General features: G+C 41.3%; 1 protein-coding gene across 4 annotated transcripts in view; it reads right to left on the reverse strand.

Annotated features, from left to right (window-relative positions):
• Positions 1–21,506, reverse strand: part of ARID1B (AT-rich interaction domain 1B) — a 455,213-nt gene that overhangs the window by 107,716 nt on the left and 325,991 nt on the right. For all 4 annotated transcript variants that reach the window (XM_024122602.3, XM_055087421.1, XM_055087420.1 and 1 more), the window contains one exon: positions 18,389–18,632. In XM_024122602.3, the coding sequence (XP_023978370.2) occupies positions 18,389–18,632 (244 nt within the window). The remainder of the gene's footprint in view (positions 1–18,388; positions 18,633–21,506) is intronic.

Here is a 21,506-nt window from a genome sequence, read left to right on the forward strand (position 1 = left end):
ACTGGGTCTTCGTTGCTGTGCGCGGGCTTTCTCTAGTTGCGGCGAGCGGGGGCTACTCTTCGTTGTGGTGCGTGGGCTTCTCATTGCGGCGGCTTCTCCTGTTGCAGAGCACGGGCTCTAGGCATGTGGGCTTCAGTAGTTGTGGCACGCGGGCTCAGTAGTTGTGGCCCATGGGCTTAGTTGCTCCGCGGCATGTGGGATCTTCCCCGACCAGGGCCTGAACCCATGTCCCCTGTGTTGGCAGGCAGATTCTTAACCACTGCGCCACCAGGGAAGCCCTGGATGATATATTTCTTATAATCTGCCAGTCCCTGGTAAGAACACTGTAACTTCTTTCCATAGTGGAAGCTATTCCTTTCATTTCTAAAACACAAAGTACTGGTTAGGATCTTTTCTTCTGCCATGGTAAAAGACAAACATGATTTTGTTAAGAGATGGCAATGGTGGATTGCACGGTGGGCTCCATATCTATGGAAATCACTGAACATCTTATCTAAGATAGTATCCAAACCAGAGTGTAATTAGATAGTGCAGCTCTGCAATGCAAGCAGCAAGGATTTCACTGGTCATTTCTTTAGTAAACTTAAATACCTGCATAATGCCTAAGAGCAATGGCGTGAGTGAAAAATGAGTTTTCAATAATCCAGAAATTCATCGAATGTCCTAGTCTTAGGCATTTATTTAGATAAGTTAGAAAATCCACAAATTATTTTGAGTATAGTATCGTTGCCAGTGTCTTCTATTTCATTTGCTTCAATAAAGGGAAAAAAACCCTACTCAGATTCACAGAGCCAGCTGACTACCATCAACTCCAGCGTGCTCCAAAGCAGACATTAAAAATATGGAATCTGCTCAGGGTGCAGCTTAGTGCCTATAGTGAAGAGTTTACTGAAGGGCTTGACTGTGGACTCACAGCACTTACTATTGTTTGGTGTGTTTTAAATAGGATCTCGCTCTTATCAGGAGGTGCTGTATCAGGGTATGTAAGGTGGGAAGGCAGCTGTGAACAGGCTGTCAACACAATTCTTTACTGTGAACCAACTCAATCTCAAATTAGAGCAGTATAAACCAGAAAGTAACGTTTTCACCTACCTGTACCCTCCAAATGGAAGCACAGAACCACAGCAACCTGCTCCCCCAACTTTAAAGAGTTAGCATGAACCTTGGATGACAAACCTTTCTATGTCTTATGGCTCAAAAGTTCATTCAAAATAGGGTTAGATTTTCATCAGTCCTTACCCAAGATACTGCAAACTGTTGATGTGTCACTGGGTCCTAAAAATATAAATTAGTACTGCAAAGGCATACTCAACTTGTATACTTCTAAGGCATTAAGGTAATGAGGAAATTCCCAAGATGCCTCGAAAATGACAGAACCCTTATAAGAGCCACGTATCTTCACTCTAAGCAAACAAACACCAGCTGGATTAAGTTTCCAACTATTTCCCCCACTGTAGTCTGAGGGTTATGAGTCTTCCTGTTAACCTTACCGCTGAAGTCCAACTTAGAGTAGCTGCAAAGGCCTATCACTTGACAAGTGAAAAACAAAGCAAATATGATGCATTCTACGTAAGAATTATGCCTTCACAGGGCTGTACTACAAACTCTTTGGGGTTTTTGTTTGTTTGCTTGTTTTTATTTGGTAAACTTGTTATAATGCATTATTATCTGACCTAGCCGACTGGATTCAAGCCAGAATTTTTCCAATTGCCCTCTGTTGTTAAGTACTAAAGTTGGAAGCCAGTCGGATAGTCTCATTACCTGACACTCATTAAAGTCCTTTTGGGTAGACACTTTTCTACAGAGAACCTGAGGCAAGAAACTAACTCTCTCACAAGGTGCACGACAAGTCAGGTCAGGGAATACAAGGCAAAACAGACTTCTAAACTTTACTCTGTGGATCTCTAAAATCTTTGATTCAAGATAAACCAGAGCCCTAAAACACTTACCTACAGGAGCAGATGTGCAGCATTAAAACATACCAATCTTAGTTTGCACTGTTCCTAAGAGACCTAAGAGAAGGGGTGGGAGAAGGTATGGTGCCTGATTTTACCGAGGTGTGACTCTCAGTCCTGTCCGACAGCTGGCGAGGGCCCGAGCAATGTGGCTTAATCTGGCTGCCCCCCTGTTCAGTTCAGACCTTCTTTACTCCCCCACCAACTCTGGTAAAGTGAATAAACAACCGTTCCTTTGTGAGAAAAGAAAAAAAGCCACTAAATAAAAGACAAAACCTTAGAGAAAGTTTATCAACTTTAGTTAACTTTCAGTGTGAAGACATGTATAGGAAACAGGTAATATGACCAAAGATGTGATTTGGTTGAAAGCAGGAGCCACTTCCAGCTTTGGGAAACCTGAGGATCTCAGGAGGTATCCCTCATGAACGTCAGAAATGCACGAAAATATAAAAACTCCCATACTGAAAATCTGCTCAGTGTCTGTGTTCAGCATCCTCATAAATATACATCCTCTTCAACAGCTTTAAAGCTAAGGTGTACAATCCAAAAGTCTCTGGGTACAGAAAAATCTTTGAGGAAAGAGAAGGAGATTTGTGTTGGGATATAACATAGCTGGCCTGTCCTCCACCAGGAAGTCTAGATCCATAGCACTCTGTCATCCGTAAGAAATAGGTAGGTTCTGAACTTTACTCATGCAGAACACCAGACATAAAATGCAGGATAGCTACCAGCTGAATCTGCTCTAATCCTTGCTTTGACGTACGGTAAGAGGCAGGGGAGGGGAAACCATAGAGCAGGCAGTTTCTATTTCATGAGGACAAATTAATAAAAACAAAACTTAATTTCCCTTCTACTCTTACCCATTCTTATGCCTCCTCAATATTTTTCCTCTTTCTAAGACTCCTTTTCTGTTTGAGAAGCTTAATATTTGGCTGCCTTCTGAAGAAATGGGTATAGTGACAGATGAAAGACTTGTATTCATCGTATAATTCAGAATAAGGGAAAAAATCGACTGCTGTGCATTTAAGATTCTAACAACCTCGCAATTTTGTATAGTCGTTTCCCCCACCCGTTCTTTTGAAGAAATCTGCTTTTATTTCGTTAATAACTAACCACAGTTGCAGCAGCATGGATCCGATTAGCAGTTCTTACGGTACAAAGGGGAGAGGGAAAAAAAGCTGTGAACAGGGTTGCCAATTTGTCCACCTGGGCCCCCAGGAGAAAGATTAGATGAGGCGCCTGCCTGATCCCTTTTCTCCACTTGATCGCTGCTCTATACTGCCTGATAGAGACAGGTCTTTTTAAAGCCAAGGCACTTTCTTTCCTTTAATAACAGTTTCACTTGCCTCCATCCCCTCTTGTCACAAATTTCTCATCCTGGGTCCCAACAAGCCAGGACGACTCTCAAGTGTGATCATAAGTGGCTGTGGAAAGTACCACACACGGATGCTCACCCGCGCGGAGTTGTTGTGCAGCTACCATAGAGACCCACAGGGGAGTGTCCTCTGTGGACACGGGGGAGGGGGCCCCGCTCGCATTACCGCCTGAACCATCCCCCACCCCACCCCACCCCCGTCTGTGGAAGGACTGTCTTCCATGAAACCGGTCCCTGGTGCCAGAAAGGTTGGGACCGGTTCTAAGAGGCACAGCCAACACTTTACACTACTTTATTATTTTAATTTAAAGGTACTAGGGGTAGCCAAGCGGGGGAGGCGGCAATGAGGTGCTCAGGGCTACGCCTCTTAGGAACAAAGGATGGCCAGGGCTGCCGGCAAAGCAACACTCTAGGGGTGACTGCAAAGGGGTCTCGTGGGCAAGCCCAGGTCACGCAGAGCCTGATACAGGGGCCATTCTGAGAGAGGAGGATGTCGATCGACTGTGGCAACACAGAGACAAAAGGAAGACGTTCTGGATCATATCCTCATGTATTTAAAAAATTTATTAATTTACTTATTTTTGGCTGCGATGAGTCTTCGTTGCTGTGCGCGGGCTTTCTCCAGTTGCGGCGAGCGGGGGCTACTCTTCATTGTGGCGCGCGGTCTTCTCTTGCTGCGGAGCACGGGCTCTAGGCACGCGGGCTTCAGTAGCTGTGGTGCACGGGGTTAGTTGCTCCACGGCATGTGGGATCTTCCCGGACCAGGGCTCGAACCCATCTCCTCTGCATTGGCAGGCGGATTCTTAACCACTGTGCCACCAGGGAAGCCCTCCTCATGTATTTTTTAATCTCTCTTTTATTTCAGATTTTAAGTAAATGTTCAGAAATGCTTTGGAAATGCATCTTTTTCACGAATAGACTTTTTAAAAATATTCTTCTACTTGTCACTTGCAAATATCTGGAGCCTATTATTCATGTGCTGCTGAAGGCCAAATTCTAGTCACTAGCTAATATTTCGAACTCCATGTTTATCCCGCCAATGCTGATAAGGGCTACTTGGGAAACGGGAAGAGTATCTGGGTAATGACTAAACTCTCCCCGTAGCCAATCTGTTTCTAACTGGCCATTTTCTTTGAAGATACGGTTAGTTATTAATAATAGATATTTATTAAAAACAATGAGATAATGAAAAAAACTGGATATCAGACAATCCCAGAATTTTGCTACAATACTTATGTGACACAATTTCTGTGTATGATGGATTAGAATCAGGCAGGGTCTACATATGTAGAGGTCTGGTTTAAACTGACAAATCTTGGGACCACTAATTCATGTTCTGTTTTTGAGGGGAAAGAAAGTAGAATAATCTTATCAGAGTGGAATCTCTTTGCAGAGGGAGGGAAATAGAATGATCCCATAAACTGTGAAACACAGATGCAGAAAGATGGTTCCCAGCCTATAGGAGGAAAGGTTATATAAGTTATAAATTTTAGTACTTTCTTTTCTTGAATTCCTGTTTATTCCAAGACAACTGTGAGCTCTTTAATTTGGCCAACATTTTTGGAGTGCCTCTGACTCGTCAGGCACTGTTCTTGGCACGGAGGATAATAAGGGAGCAATGATCACTGCCCTCAAGAGGCCCTGGGGCTATTTGGAGGACCCTAGACAGTAGGACGGACAGTAGGACTCTCTTTGGCATGGAGGGATAGGTATGACTTTGCAAAGGGAAAGACAATGAAGTTGGGTCTTGAAGGATAAGCAGGAGTTTGCCAGCTGGTAAGGGGCAGGATGGATATTCCAGGCAAAAGGAATTCAACTCTAGGAACAAAGATCTGACACAAAATCACTCTTAGTTGAACTGAAACAGGGAATACTAAACTAGTTCCCTCTATCCTCTTCTAGTAAAAAGCAATGATGCAACATAAAAAAAGTATGCACTAGGGTTCAGCTCTCTAAAAATACATGTTTTTGCCTTTTTTTCAAGTAGAATTTAAATGACATGATTCTTGGATTTTGTGTGAAACAGAATTAGGGGAACAATTGTGAAAATATGGGATTCTATTACTAACTGAATTAGGCCTGAGAATATAACAATTATTTTACCACAATAATTTTTTTCCCATGACATTACAATTTCAATTGAATCAGACCCCACTTATTAAAAAAAAAAAAAAAAAGAAGCAATACGCGGCCCTCAAAAACGAGCTATTTATCCCTAAGCTTTTCTGTGACCAATACATACATGATCATAACTGGGAATACTAGCTGCCTTTTAAAACATGCCTTTGGAACACTTCAAGGGAAGTGTTAGGCTGTAATGGACACAGTTGGTCTCTTCCATATTCCAGAAACTCTTTCTTTGCATTGCTTCTAGAGCACCACACTCTCCCTATTTTCCAGTTCCGCCACTGGCTGTTCCTTTTCCTCTTCATGGTCTCTACATTTTGGAGTGCCCTAGGATTCAGTCCTCAGAATCCTTCTCTCAGTATTTCTCAACCTCGGCTACACGTAATAATCACCTGGAGAGCTTTAAAAAAAGTACATGGAGTATTCCAGTTAGAACAATTAAGTTGGCATCTCTGGGGTCTGGCCTAGCACCAGCCTCTCCCAGGATGTCCTGTATAGCCAGAGTTGAGAACCACTGACCTTTACTCATTCCCCAGGTCGGCAGTTCCAAGACGGCAACTTCAGCTTCAGTTAGGAACTCGTTGGAAACGCAAATTCTCCAGCTCCACCCCAAACCTACTGACTCAGAAACTCGGTGTGGGGTCCGGTCATCTGTGCTTTCACAAGCCCTCCAGGTGACTGTGATGTAGGCCAGGTGTCCTAGGTGATCTCATCTAGAACTCTAACGACTCACAAACTGTTTTCTCCAGCCTAGATCTCTGCTCTGAATCCACGGTCTTCGTACAACCAGCTGCCTGTTCAAAATCTCCCTTTGTATGCCTAACGGGCATGTCAAACGTAACATCTTCAAAATCAAGCTCTAGATTCCCCCTTCAAACACTTGTTCCTTCCTTTGTCTTCCACCGTACAGAACCACCATTTACCAATCTCTTGGGCCAAAAACCTTCTGCCCCCGCTACGGCTACCCACAACATCCAGCCATGACCAAGCTTCCTCTAGGCTACTGCAGTGGCCTCCTAACCAGTCTCGCTGCTTCTACACGTCCCCTCTACGGGTCACTCAGCAGCCACAATGATCCTTTTACGGCCTGCAATGGATCACGCCATCCTCTGCCTCCTCTACCGTCACACTTAAATTCCTAAATTCCAATCATAACCTACAAAGCCCTACATAAGCTGGTGCTGGGTCACTCTCTAATCTAACTGCCTACCTTTCTGTCTCCCCTGCCCAGCACACCAAACACATTACTGACACAGGGCCTTTGTACTTGCTCTTTGCTCTGCCTGGATCCCTCACTCCCGGATATTCACATGGCTTGCTTTTCACCTTCATTCACTGAGCCTCTTGTTCGAATATTAATTTTTTTTAAAATTTATTTTATTTATTTATTCTTGGCTGCGTTGGATCTTCGTTGCTGCCCACAGGCTTTCTATAGTTGCGGGAGCAGGGGCTACTCTTCACTGCGGTGCGTGGGCTTCTCATTGCAGTGGCTTCCCTTGTTGTGGAGCACAGGCTCTAGGCACAAGGGCTTCAGTAGTTGTGGCTCACAGGCTCTAGAGTGCAGGCTCAGTAGTTGTGGCACACGGGCTTAGTTGCTCCGCGGCATGTGGGGTCTTCCCGGATCAGGGCTTGAACCCATGTCCCCTGCCTTGGCAGGCGGATTCTTAACCACTGCGCCACCAGGGAAGCCCTCGAACATTAATTTCTTAGAGATACATTCCCTAATTATTGTCATCTAAAGAAGCAACCTGATTTTTTCCCCCTAACAATAAGCTATATATTGGATTGGCCAAAAAGTGCCTTCGGTTTTTAAGTAAAAATAAAGGACACATTTTTCATTTTCACCAAGAACTTTATTGAACAAAGTATTCACTGTTTTGTTCCACTACCTTCTGCCATTTTTCAGGCAACTTCATAATTCCATCTTCCCCAAACTTTTTATCTTTTTGAGCAAAGAACTCTTCCAGGTGCCTTTTACAGCCTTCCAGGGTATGGAAAGTTTTTCCCTTAAGAGAATTTTGTAAAGACCGAAATAAATGGAAATCTGTAGATACAATGTCTGGTGAATATGGCGGAGGAATCAGAACTTCCCAGACAAGCTGTTAACAGTTTTTGTCTGGTCATCAGAGAAACATGTGGTCTTGCAATATCCCGATGGAAGATTATGTTTTCTGTTGACTAATTCTGGATGCTTTTCATCACGTGCTGCTTTCAGTTGGTCTAACTGGGAGCAGTACTTGTTGGAATTAAACGTTTGGTTTTCCGGAAGGAGCTCACAATAGAGGCCTCCATTCCGATCCCACCATATACACAACATCAACTTCTTTGGATGAAGACTGGCCTTTGGTGTGGTTGGTGGTGGTTCACGTCACCTGCCCCACCATCTCTTCTGTTCCACATTGTTGTACAGTAATCACTTTTCATCGCCTGTCACAATTTGTTTGAAAAACGGAATGTTTTCATTACGATATCCTTTGCTCTTTGTAAGACACTATGCCAGAGAGAATTATGTCCCAACCTCCAACAAAAAATTCCATGCCTAAATCCCCAGGATGATTGTGAATACACTACCTTACATGACAAAGGGAACGCTGCAGTTCCTAAATTAGGTTAACAATCAACAGATCTTAAAATAGGCAGATTATCCTGAATTTCTGCAGAGACAAAGTGTAGTCACCTGAGCCCTTAAAAGCTGAAGAGCAAGGCACAGGGAAAATCAGAGAAATTTGAAGAGCGAGAATGATTTAATGTTGCTGGCCAGAAGATGGCTGGGGCCATGTGTCAAGGAAACAGGGACCTCAGTCCTATAACCACAAGAAACTGAATTCTGACAACCTTAGTGAACTTAGAAGCAGATTCTTCCCCAGAGCTTCTGGAAAGCTACACAGCCCTGTCAACACTTTGATGTTGTAAGACCCTCCGTGGAGAATCCAACCACACAGTGCCAGACTTACAACCTACAGATCTGTGAGATAATAAACGGGTGATGTTTCAAGTAAAAAAAACAAAACAAAACAAAAAACACGGAACGTTTTCACTACGTTTAAGTAGAGAATCGCATGCGGAAATACAGTCAAGAGGTTTTTTTTTTGCTTAACTTACTCTTAACCCAAACATCAAAGCAATGAACATAACCAAGCTAGTGCAAATGGTTTTCAACGCTTCATTTGTATATTTTGAGTATGTCGGCTATCTCCCGCGTGGTATAGCGTTGACTGTTCTCAATTAATGTCTCAATTTGATCGCTATCAACTTCAACTGGTCTACCCGACAGTGGAGCATCGAACAGCGAGAAATCTCCAGCACGAAACTTTGCAAACCACTTTTGACATGTTCGATCAGTCACAGCACCTCCTCCATACACTGCACAAATCTTTTTTTGTGTTTCAGTTGCATTTTACCTTTCTTGAAATAATAAAGCATAATATGCCAAAAATGTTGCTTTTTTCTTCCATCTTCAATATTAAAATGGCTACACAAAAATTCACCAATCTTGATAAGTCTTTTTTTAAATTCACGCTGATATGACAGCTGTCACATACAATCTAACAAAACTGTTTCGAATGAAGTTAAAGACAATTGAGTGCTACTAGAGCCATCTTACAGAAAAAAAAGAATGAACCTTTTGGCCCACCCAATACTATTTGTGTTATTTCCTGTCTTTCTCATTAGAACTTAAGTTTCATGAGGACAGGTCCCTTTGTCATTTATATTCAGTGTATTTTCTCCAGTTCTAGAAACATGCCCACAGCATAGGATGCATTCAGCACTTTGCTGAATTAATGAATGAAAGAAGAAAATGAGCAGTTGGGCTAATGGGCTTTCCTCAGGATATCACCTGATTACCCCATAGTGAAAGTGCAACATGCTACTTAAAAAAAAAAAAAAAAAAAAAAAAAATCAATGAATTAATCCGTTTGGCATCCTCAGCAAGGTCACATTCTTGGCATTCAGCTATATACATTTAATGTAGCGTGCAAGTACAAACTCCTATGTCACTTGCTGTTTGGAAGGGAGAGTATCAACATTAACAATCCCTGGTTATATCATTTATAAACGTGCAGATGTGGATTATTAAAGATTAATGCACTTTAGGATTGGTGTCAGCATTCTGTTTGTCTCTTGCCGAAACCAATTCTGTTCTTCATTAGTCAACGACAACCCCTATCACCCCGTCAGGGAAGAGAAATCAAAGGTGCAAGTGTGTGAACTGAGAATAAGTGATGAAACTGATTAGTAGGAGACATAACGGCTATAATCAATCAACACATCGTAACAATCCTGGCTCCAGGATTATCAGAAAATAGGGAAATAAACATGACACTCCTTGTAAAATGGTTTTGTTCCTTTCACAAGTACTATTTCTTCCCTTTAGAAAATAGAGTAACACATCAAAAGTTTGTGGAATCAACTTTAGGAACATCTTGACTGTAAGAACTATTTGCTTTATCACCATTTTCCAAAATGTAGCTAAATGACGTGTGAAACTTTTACTTCTAGGCTAAAATTAGTCCCTAAAAGCTTTTGTGCCCCTCCCTTCCGATTCGTCTTTCCCAGTGAAGACAGAAAATACAGCAGGTCGATGCCAACAGCGTGCCAACGGTGGCCGCGCAAGGCTGGTTCAAGCAGCAACGATAGTTAAGCACAAGTCGAGAACAGTGACAGTCCATTTAGCTCAGGAAATGAAAACAAACAGTGAACAAGGTGCTTGAAGTGCTTCTTCAGTGAATAACGTAAAACAAAAAAAAATCGTGGAGAAGTGGGAGTGGACTGCTGGATCCAGCACGTCAGCACATTTGTTACCGCTGATCTTACAGAGCAGGATGAGGCACAAAATATTACCTTGGTGACACAGGCTTTCCTCCATTTTCATATGCAGAAGATCAAAGAAAGGGAATGGAAAATGAGAGGAGAGTTTAAACTGAACTGCCTGACTTAATTTTAACTAAGAGGGGGAGCAAAACCAAGTGGGGCTGTGTATTTTGAGAAAATCCCCACGCTCTCATTTCTGAATGTGAGAGGAGGATAAAAGGCTTACTTTGAAATTTGTTGGGATGGAAGAAGTGGAACGATTTCTACTTTTGGAAAAGAAGGAGACATACTCATTCCCCAATTATCAGGATAGCTGACTTGGGTCAGGAGGGACCTCTAAAGGGCAGGGTTAGCTAAGAATCCTGGAGCAGCTGCTTCAAATGCAAGGATCTGGCTGCAGGTCAGAAGTGGGGAACCTGCCCTTTAGAAACAGCAGGAGACCAAGGTACAGCCAGGATCCTGGCTGAATTTTAAATTAGTATCTTGAAGGGGGAGGCTCTAATAACCAGTAACCAAGCCACAGAGAGCTTCAATGGCATCTCTCTAAAAGACAAAATATATTGTTGCTTTTTTAAGTATTGCTAAGCATCGTTTGGAAAGGATCTGAAGTTACTGCTTCGTATAACACACAAATATTTTACTTTGTAAGGGAAAAAAAAATACTGGCTGAAGTTCTCTTTGGTTTGTAGAACTGCTGAATCGATGTTTTCTGGGCTGCCACAGATTAAAAACACGAATATATCAATGGCATTTTGTGTTTAAGAATTTTTTTTTTTCCTGCACAGCTTGCCAATAAGCAGCATGCATCTTCCTTGCAACAAGCTGTTGCAGGATTTCTAGTTCGAGAGAAGCCAAAAAAGAACACTTGATAGATGTTTCAAAATAAGATTACCAGGTAGGGTGACTGTGCAGACTTTCAATAAAAATTTTAGAGATTCTACTGTTATCATGAAAGGAAACTGGTTTAGAACCCCTTACATAGAGAAATTAGCTCATAATTTGACCCTGAGTTTTATTAAGCAAGGATAAATTAAAAAGTGAAAAATTTACTTATTTAGGATGGGTTGGGCTTGAGCCCTAAGAGTTCTAAAAATCCCAGGGGAATGGATTAAAAAAGAGAGAGACACTGATTTACACCCTCCGGTGTTCATTTTTTAGGTACTAACCTTGACAAATTAGACCAGGAACTATCATTTCCTCTCACTAAAATCCTTCCTGTTCACTCCAGCCTATGACTAACTCCTAACTGCAATTCATTTTTCTCTTTCCCATTATAGCATCCTTCCAGAATTTGCTTGTCTGAATGTCAAATTAAGCAAGAAAATTAGCTTTTTTGACCAGAATATCTTCTTGTTTGTATCTGCAGCTATATCAGCTCCTACAGAAATCTACTTAGCTCTCACTTTCAAAGCAGAGGGTAAACCAGGTGAGCACTTATACAGAAGAACTCTAAATATACCCCAACGCTGTCCAAAGAGTTATTTTCCATATTTAATCTAATATGTGCTACCTTTTTTGGAATTCATTCTTTTAGTGTCTAAGATTTTCCTGAGGGGCACAAATTCATTATGGTTAGTTGGTACGCTGGATGCATCGCTCACCATCTGGGAACTGACATGATAAAGCTTCAGAGAATCAGGCTTAACCATAAAGTAACTGGTGCTTTATGAAAGTGGAAGGGCTATCTCTGGCAAAGCCATTTCTGCAGGCTCTTAAAACCTGTGGTCCTTTTCAAAGGACAGCAACTTAATTTGCCAGGTATGAGTCTATGTAAGTAAAGAGGGACAGAGCAGCTCCACCCGGGGAAGCACATGGGCAGAGATGCTCATGGGGGAGGCTCCAGCTGGCTGGAGAGGGAGGGAAAAGAGAGCTTCTGGGGGCGGGAGGCATGAATGGAAAAAGACTGGAGCAAGGAGGGCAGCTCTTAGAAGACCGATGAAAGACCACTTTTCCCTTGCCCTTTTTCTTCCTTTACATCTCTCAGCTCTTAGAACACCCTGACCCACAGCCTCGTGCCCCACTTTGGCCAGCAGTCAATCAGGGAGGGGCAAGGTGGGAGGTGAGACACCTCCAACAGCAAAGCACATAAAACTTAAAAGGAGGGAGTTTTACTCTCATATTCGATGAAACTTTATTTTGTTTCCGTCGGTGACAGCTAGGAAAATGCTGACTTTGATTGGTCTTCTCATAATAAACACCTAACACCATATGCCAGAAGATGAATGGCTGGAAAGAAATGTCTCTTCATCATGACACTAATGTGAATACCTAATTTTCTATCTTTGGTCCTAGTCTACAGCAATCAATAGCCCTTCGGCTATCAGATGAAAGTGACTTAGCTCCACCTAAAACTGGATTTGGCACAAATGCCAGATGCTAAAAAAAAAGAGTGGGGAAACATCTGTTCAGGAATTTACAGGTTCTATCCTTAGATCTTTGATAATAAAACCGATGAACTAACCTCAACAGTCTGAACATTTCAAGTTTTTATAAACAAAACTGTTTGTTAGGCTATGAACAGTTAATATCCGCCTGCCTCCCAGCATCCCCCACTGGATGTTCACCCTTCTTAATATTTAAACACTGTTGCTGCTTATAGCACATGGAGGAAAAAGCTGACAAAAGCCTTCGGCCAATAAAATAAAAATAAAAACAGTTCGGCTTATTTACATTTTTGCTTTGTTAGTAAACTGCAGTGGTTGGTTCTGGAGGCAAGACAAGTGAAATTAACATCCACTAAATCTTTTGGCAACAGCAATGCATTCTGCCGTTGTGCTGTGTCAGCTTCCACTATGTGTTAGGACGAATCAGGCCCACTGTAAGACCTACACAATACATTCAAGACCCAATAGTTTATTCTCCTTAAATCAAGGTCAATAACTCTAGGCTGTAACCCAGGAAGCAATGCAATGGGATCATTTATTAGAAGGGAAACAAAATGTTTAATATCATACATTTTGGAATCAACTGCGCCCTACATTAGATTTGCTTTATTTAAATGTGTACATACATGCATACTAACAATTAGAAAGATGGGGATATTTCATTTCTGTTTCTAAATATAAATATATCAACATGAAAAGGAGAGAGATATGAAACATTAAGTAAAAACCCGGAAAATGTATAATGGCACTGAACGTACAACGTATACATTTCTGTTCTCAAATGCTTGTTTAGATTAAACAACCAGGCTGAATCCTTTCCCTTCTAACCGTAGACAGCTGCAATGCTGGAGCCCAGTAATGTGCAAACAAAGGGAGAGAATCCATGTGGCTACTTACCACAGAAAATCTCCATCCTGCTTTTCAAAAGAACGCAGGAAGGAAAAGCCCCACTGAGTTAGGGAGGGATGTGCCAGGGCTGATGTTGTGCCGGTGTACCACAGCAGTTGTTCCCATGACACTCACAATGTTTGCGAGGCAGCATGATAGGAGGGCAAATTTGCAGTGGGTGGAGAAAATGTTTAACAGGCAAGAAGCAGATTCAGCCGTTCGGGATGCTTTAGTGGGCTTTTGTTCATCTACCTCTGGGATACTTCTCATTAGCTGTCAATTTTATTTACCAGAGTAGAGATGGAGAAAGACGATTTTCCACTTTTTCAAAAAACCCTGGGAAAGCAACACCGGGAAGAGTCCTCACAACATTTTGGCTTTGCCTCACCCCAGCTGTCAGCTACACAACAGCTGCTCATTTTAACAGTGCCTTGCTGGAGAGACAATGAGTGAACGAGCCAATCTGTGTGACGCAAGGAGAGGCAGTAGCAAGATATAACAGGAGTTAATGGGAGAGAAGTAAGGGCAGGAAAAACAAGTTAGTGCTGGGAATGACAGGAAGGAAGGGGGAGAAAAGAAAGCAAAAGGCTACAGACAGAAAAATAAAGGGAAATTCCAAACAGATGTTCCCCCAAAAAAGCAGTCTGAGTATCATGCCCTTCGTGAGAAACCATGTAATCTTTACCGGACATTTGTATTTCATTGGTTCAGACTCAGAAGCAAACGTAGGTAGATCGGAAATGATCTCAGACTCTAATGTACAGACCAACGAAATTTAACATAAGGGCTAGAGATGGGAAAAGGAGGAGGTGAGATTACTCAATCAGCCTAAGGGCTCATTTATTCTCTAAGGAAGGGTGTCTGCATTTAGTTAAATAACAACCCCCCAAATAATCAACGTTACGATCGTCTCTAAAGTGTGGTTTTATTATTTATGACAAAGTTCACAAAAATGTATTTAAAAGAACTTTTTAAAAGAAGGGCATATAGGCTAAACGGAGGGAAAGAGAAGACCAAAAGTTTTTTCAATAAAACCTGCATGATTTTTAACAAATCCCCGTAAAATAACACCACACAAAATGTTTGATGAGCGTCTACCAAAAATGTATGTTTGAATGTCCCTGAGCTTAGCTGGGGAACAGAGTAGAGAAACAGGTGGTATCTGTACTCAAGCCACGAGGATGACTACCAAGAGGTCCAGGACAAGAGTGCCGATAGCTCTGTGGCTCCGCTGTATGAATTACAGAGGGTGCCCCTTCCCCCAGGAGAGCAGCCGGCATTTCACTGCCTTTTACTCCCCCGGCCCATGTCCCTGGTCCAGTGAGCAATCTGCTCAAGTGCATGTGGCAGCCCTGGCTGGGAACACGGAGAGGGTGGGACTCATGTTGTCTCAATACATGCAGGAAGTGTGAGAAATAACCCAGGATTCTGAACTGCATCTATTGGTAAATTTTATGCTACACTGCCTGCCTATCACCTCACGCAGAAGTCTACCTGCCTACGATCTGAGCGAAGCAGGGGTTTCAACGCTTGTCTTCTGTCCCCTCTTAACCTTCTCAGACCCAGCCTCCCAGAAGAGCGACCGCTGACCTATCGGTTTTTTCAGGTCAGGAGAAAAATGGTTTCAACTTTGTGGAAATACATCGCGTTTCCACGGCTAGTTCTAGCGGTCCTATCGAATAACCTCAGTAAACACAGCAAATCATCACTGGAAACTTTATAGACGTGTCTTCTGAATGGTACAAGAACACTACTGGGTTAAGAATCAGAAGACTTGTAGCCAAAACCACCTGTGCTGCTCTGGACAGTAATGATCACAGACAAGTCTCTACATCTCGGTGTGAATAATAACAATAACCGTAATCACAGCAATCATTAACATGCGCTGAATGCTTACCATGTGCCTGCTTTATCTATATTAACACATTTAATCTTTACAGTAATCCTACGAGATGTGGTTATTATCTTTACAGATGCAGAAACTGAGGCATAAGGAGGCTCAGAGGCTTGTCCAAGGTTACACAGCTGGTAAGCAGCAATAAAACGAGGAGGTGGGATCAGATGATTAAGAAAGTCCATCCAGCTCAAATGTTATTTGTCATTCCACACCTGGGAGAAAGGTGAATAAATGCCAAAACTGCTCACCAGATTTTCTAAGAGTTTATTCCTCTTAGAATAACACTGACATTAAAGAAACGTTCTATTTGCCACGTTTCATATAATTCTATTACTCTACAGCTTTACACTCAGCAAAGATAATTCTGGATTTATCTGAATAGCGTGCCTCTGAACACAAGTGGAACTTTTACTATGTAATTTTATCCCTGTACTAAATTTCACTGAATAGTTTTATCAAGCATCGTGTAGAGTAATATAGGCTGCAATACGATGAAATGAAACGTAGGCACTGGGCCTGGGCAGTTAGAATTTCTGACACAAGTTTAAAAAACAAACTATTAGCCTTAAACATCATTTCCAAGAAAGCTGAAAGCTTTCTATTAAAAACTCACTTCCCGGGCTTCCCTGGTGGCACAGTGGTTGAGAGTCCGCCTGCCGATGCAGGGGACGCGGGTTCGTGCCCCGGTCCGGGAGGATCCCACATGCCGCGGAGCGGCTGGGCCCGTGAGCCGTGGCCGCTGGGCCTGCGCGTCCGGAGCCTGTGCTCCGCAACGGGAGAGGCCACAGCGGTGAGAGGCCCGCGTACCGCAAAAACAAAACAAAACAAAACAAAAACCTCACTTCCCCAAGAAGTCAGCAGAGAAAAATCACATTCAGGTCCTCCCCTGAAGGTACTGTGAAGGACAGGTCTCATTTGTGACAGGGCTAATAGAGGTCATCAGAATCGTAATTCACTGACCAACCTTACCCTGTGCAAAACACAACTAAGTACCAGACTCTCAGACCAATTACATCTACCTCTAATGTGATATCACGTACCCAAATTGAGCTCTTTCGTTGGGTGTTGTGTGTTCTATACAGCACCAAAATCCAAACAGTGAAAAAAAAGTTTCAAAATCCCCATCTGGAATGATAAGTATATGTATGAAAATCATCAGATTGTGAACTACCCATGCTAGGAATTTTAAATGAAAAACTAAAATATCTTGATGCCTCAGAAAAGTTTTCATTTAAGTTATTAAGAAAAGTCCTTTTGATGCAATTCAGAAAAATGGAGTGAGTTCTTTGACAAATTTAGTATTTTACATATAACTTTCCAATGTTTAGGTAGGTGATACCTCAAAAACCATCTCAGTACCAAAAATTGCCTAAGGAATTCTGAAATACATAGTAGTCATAGCTTTAAAAATATTAAAAGCAGGTAAATCCAGGTTTTATTACAATCATTATGAGGACAAATATTTTTGAAAGAAAGGTAACATCAAGATGCCGTCAATAAAATGTATCAAAATTATAGGTAATTTAAAATATGGATCCTAGGCACATAACATTTAGTCAAAAAAGCTAAGTGGAGAAGGCCACATATTGTATTATTGGGGTGACCATACTTCCTGATTTGCCCAGAATCTTCCTGGTTTATACCTGTTCTACTTCAATTATTAATAGCAACCCTTATATGCTCAAAAGTGTCTCAGCTTGGTTGATAAATTATCTAGTCACTTTAATATGATACATTTCTATAAAGCTCAAAACTAAATAAAACTAACAATACGTACTCTATGAATGTTTGTAATAAAATTCTTTAAAAACTCCAAATAATCTGAAAAGAATGATTTAAAATACATTCAGAGACTATCTGAGGCTGGGGAGAGTTACAGGTCTGAAGAATAGGAAGGAACACACAGGTAGAAACAACACTGGCAATACTCCAGTTCTTAAATTGGATCGTGAGTCATGAGTACTCATTTGAGTTATGTTTCATAATTAGCATTTTTCATACGCTCATATATATGTTTATACACATAAAACATGTATTTAAAATATAAAAGGAGCAAAATAGTAAAAAGGGGTAAAACTGCCACCCACGTTTTTAAGATATTAGAACAAACTATCAGGCAATTTATCAGCAATTCAATATCAATTCTGATAGATGAGTAAAAAGTACTTTTCTGGCAGCCACCTGCATCATGCTAGCAAAATTTACACAAGAAAAAAAATTACATCTACTTTGCAGATAAAGGAAAGCTAGTTGCTTGGTGGGTTTGAATGAATGATGTTTGATATAAGAAAGACAGCTGGGATAGGATGAGGCAACTGACAAATAAATAAACAAATACATAACCCCAAGCACATAATAAAGGAAGCAAAAGATACAGAAGTAGCATGACGACTGAAATAGCTGAATGCAAGAGGTTAAATGGAACATGCACTTCTTATATCAAAATTAGAAGGCAAGAATTTGTATAAATAACAAGGCCTTGAATGTGTGCTGGCAAATTAAGACAGTAAGTATAAACACTAAAAATATTTTAGAAAATAACTGCCATGGTATAAATTAAATAGAACCCTAAAAACTAAGGCTAGTACTACCAATAATCTCACTTTAGTGGCACTTATCAACAGAGGAGCTTATTTAACAGAATCATTACAAAACATATGCTAAGAGAATAAATAATTTTCTGGCATAAGCTAAGGTAAATGTGCAAACTGAAAATATCGAAGTAATTGGTGATTTTATTAATTAGGTGTTTACAGTCATTAGTCAAGTATATTTAGGAACTGGGATGCTTGTATGCTTTGATGATAATTCATAGTTATGCTCCTAATACGTGGTCCCATCATTAGGTTTTTAAATAGTAAAAAAAAATAATGATATGCACGTTGTTATTGATGAACACTAGGTCTGTATTTACTACAGAGTAAAATAATAATCATTAAGAAATGAGTACCTGGAATACTTGCAGGAGAAATTGGGCCAGATCGTGACTGGTTGCTTCCTACAGGAGAGCCAACAGGAGAAGGCGATGGGCCCCCAGGGATGCTGGAGAGATGGGGAGATGCGTGTGGAGAGAAAGGCGACTGAGCTGGGTTGCTCTGATCCCCTTGGCTGCTCGTGGACCCGGATGCACTGACTGCTGAGCTCAAAGTTGCTTCCGTTCCCGTGGGGAGGTCATCAATGGAGCCAGACAGGTCCTAAGAGAGAAAGAAATAGCATGCATTTATAGAGTAACACATATTTGGACCAATACCTGTTCAAAATACTATTTGAAAATCATAACAATGCCCCCCTCAAAGTTTTTCTAGATAACGCCCCAAATTCAGAGCATGGCCACTTGTTATTAGAAGACTTTAATGAGGTCTCTTGTAAGTTGAACCCACAGGATCTGATCTATCAGTCAATAGTGAGTAAAGTTGTACCTCCCTTCCATTAAACTATCCTATAGCTTTCTTTAAGCTGTCAGCATTTAGTCCAACAAACCTGTCAAAGAGTCACAGGAAAAGCACTCTATGCAGTGATGTACCATCTGAATGGAATGCCTGATTCATAAATGATTACTTCAGTAAGCTGACAACTATAGGCTTTGGATCCTCCTATTTAGAAATCAACATTGGAGGACTGTCTGAATTTCAAACTATGATCGTCTAACGTAATAGTCAAAATTGTAACCAAACCTTGCGGTGAGAAATTCTTACATTTTAGGTAAGTGCAAAAGTGCTCTTATAGTAAAAGAGTGATGTGTATTTTTATCTCATATTGTGACAATAAATCCCTTTGAAGTTATGTTGGCAGAAATGAGTCCTAATGTTATAACTTACTTTTTATACAGTTTTAAGCTAAACAAACAATCTTTAAGGTCCTGTAATTTTATCATAACAACCTCTAGGCAGTTATTAAAATCCCCATTTGACAGACATAGAAACCAAAGATCAGAGAGTCAAGGTTATTGTTACTAGTTACACCACTAAGGACAGGCGACATCTGCTAAAGATTATGAAGGGAGGTTGAGAGAAGAGGAAGGAGGAAACTGTCTTCCACACCCTCATCAGAGTGAGAGGACAGAGCCTTTACTCTGTCTTCCTCATGGCTGTGGCACTAGGGCATGTGCCATGGCCCCCACCAGCAGGAGTCAGTACATCAGTGCAGGCCTGCCGCAACGGCTGGGCTCCCAGATCACTAAGTCTGCAAACCCAGGTGAGACCCGGAGCTAGGTGCTGAATGAGCCCTAAAGACTGAGAGGCAGGATAAAAGATATTTGTCTCGATAATCTAGGACTAAATACTGCAGAATGGGATCAGAAACACCAGGTTATGCCACTGTCTGCAAAGCATATTCAACACTAATTGACACCTTCCACTCATGCAATTTTATTAATGTTTAATTTTACCTCATTGCTTCTACTGGGACTGCTAAAACTAGGGCTTTGGAAACTGGTGGAGGAAGATGCTTCGGATTTGAAGAATGAATCTAGACCAGGAAGTACAAAGGGGGCCAGGTAAAGCAGAGCTGGTTAGAGCTCTTCAGGGTACCCCAAAATGTCACAAAGCAAACTCAGAATCAGGATCCTAGACTCCTGGAAAGTGTAGTATCTGTTAACCATCTGTTATATAATTAACTTCTCTTTTATTAACAGCAAAATTGCCAATGATTAAAAAACATCTCTTCTAAAGAAGAGATGATGAAAATCTCACAAAAAAATGAATGTTACAGAAAAACAAAAATTTCTTATGCTAAGAAGAATAACATTTAAGTAAAATAGAGTAATCTTCAATGTCATGTAACTGAGCTTATAAGTAAGAAACATTAATAGTAGCAGGTGACTGAAAATATCACCTCCTAGAAAAAGTATCATCTTCAAAATAAAATGGGGCAAACTGAACCACATTTTCAGAATTCAGAGAAAAAATATATAAACATCTCTGCTTAGGGCACATGAGACGCATGATTTTGCACATGTTCAGCTGGTAAAACATTGTATTCAACTTGATTACTGGGTTCAACAATACTTCGATTCAGACTTTCAGAATTTTTTGTGAAGCCAGGTAGAAACAGAGGAACATTATTAAGCAAGTAATATGCTACATACAATGTAGAAAGTACTCACACTTCAGCAATCAAGGCAATTATCTGAGTTCCTGGAAACAAAACTTAAGCTAATAGATGTGCGCACAGGCACACATGCAGAGGTGCTGAATGCTGAAAGGGACAACAGGACAGGAGTCCACCCATTCCTCCCACCTCAGGCTGAATGCTGAGTTGCCTGACGTCTGCCCCCCACCCCACCATCTCAGAGCCAGGGAGGGCGGGGGTCTAGAAGAGTGGCTGGGTCCTGGGTAATTCTTAAAGCACCTGCCCCTAAGGCATTCCCTTCTTAACCTGATATAACCAATTCACAGAAGTGCGAAGGGACACACCTGTGGGCTCCAGGACATGGCAAGCTATGGCCTGAGGGCTAAAATCAGACCCTACCTATTCCGGCTCCACCTGTAAGCCAAACATTTTTAAATGACTGAAAAAAAATCAAGAGTAATATTTTGTGATAGATGAAAAATTTTTGAAATTCAATGGAGACCTTGACAGAGACGGTAGCCCTCAAAGCCTAAAATATCTACTATCTGTCCCTTACAGAAAAAGTGTGCTGACCTGCGGTATCTAGTATAACCTCTAATGCCTTTGCCTCTTGGGGGAAACAAAAGAAGGACAGGTCTCAGCTGAAATGCATGGTGACCCGTCTGTCAGGAATTATACAAGCTTCACCAAGAACAGGGACCGACTCCACATCTACACCCGCCTGGAAAACCTGAGTGGGAGCCACATAGAATTTTCCTCTTTAACGGTATCAGCCCCTGGTTAAGAATGGGTGGTGGGCTCCATGTACAGATATACTCTCTAATACCTAACAAAGGTGTATCATGCATAAATAAGGGTCTATCACATAAGAATCAGTTGGGAGGAAATATGCTTTTCATGATTTCTTTAAAGAAAAAAAATTGATGGATAACTAGATATAAAATCATTATCTTCTATTATACTACAATACAGAATCCAATAGAAAAGACAACATAGAT

Source organism: Physeter macrocephalus, chromosome 10, assembly GCF_002837175.3.
Source record: "Physeter macrocephalus isolate SW-GA chromosome 10, ASM283717v5, whole genome shotgun sequence".
NCBI classification, from domain to species: domain Eukaryota; kingdom Metazoa; phylum Chordata; class Mammalia; order Artiodactyla; family Physeteridae; genus Physeter; species Physeter macrocephalus.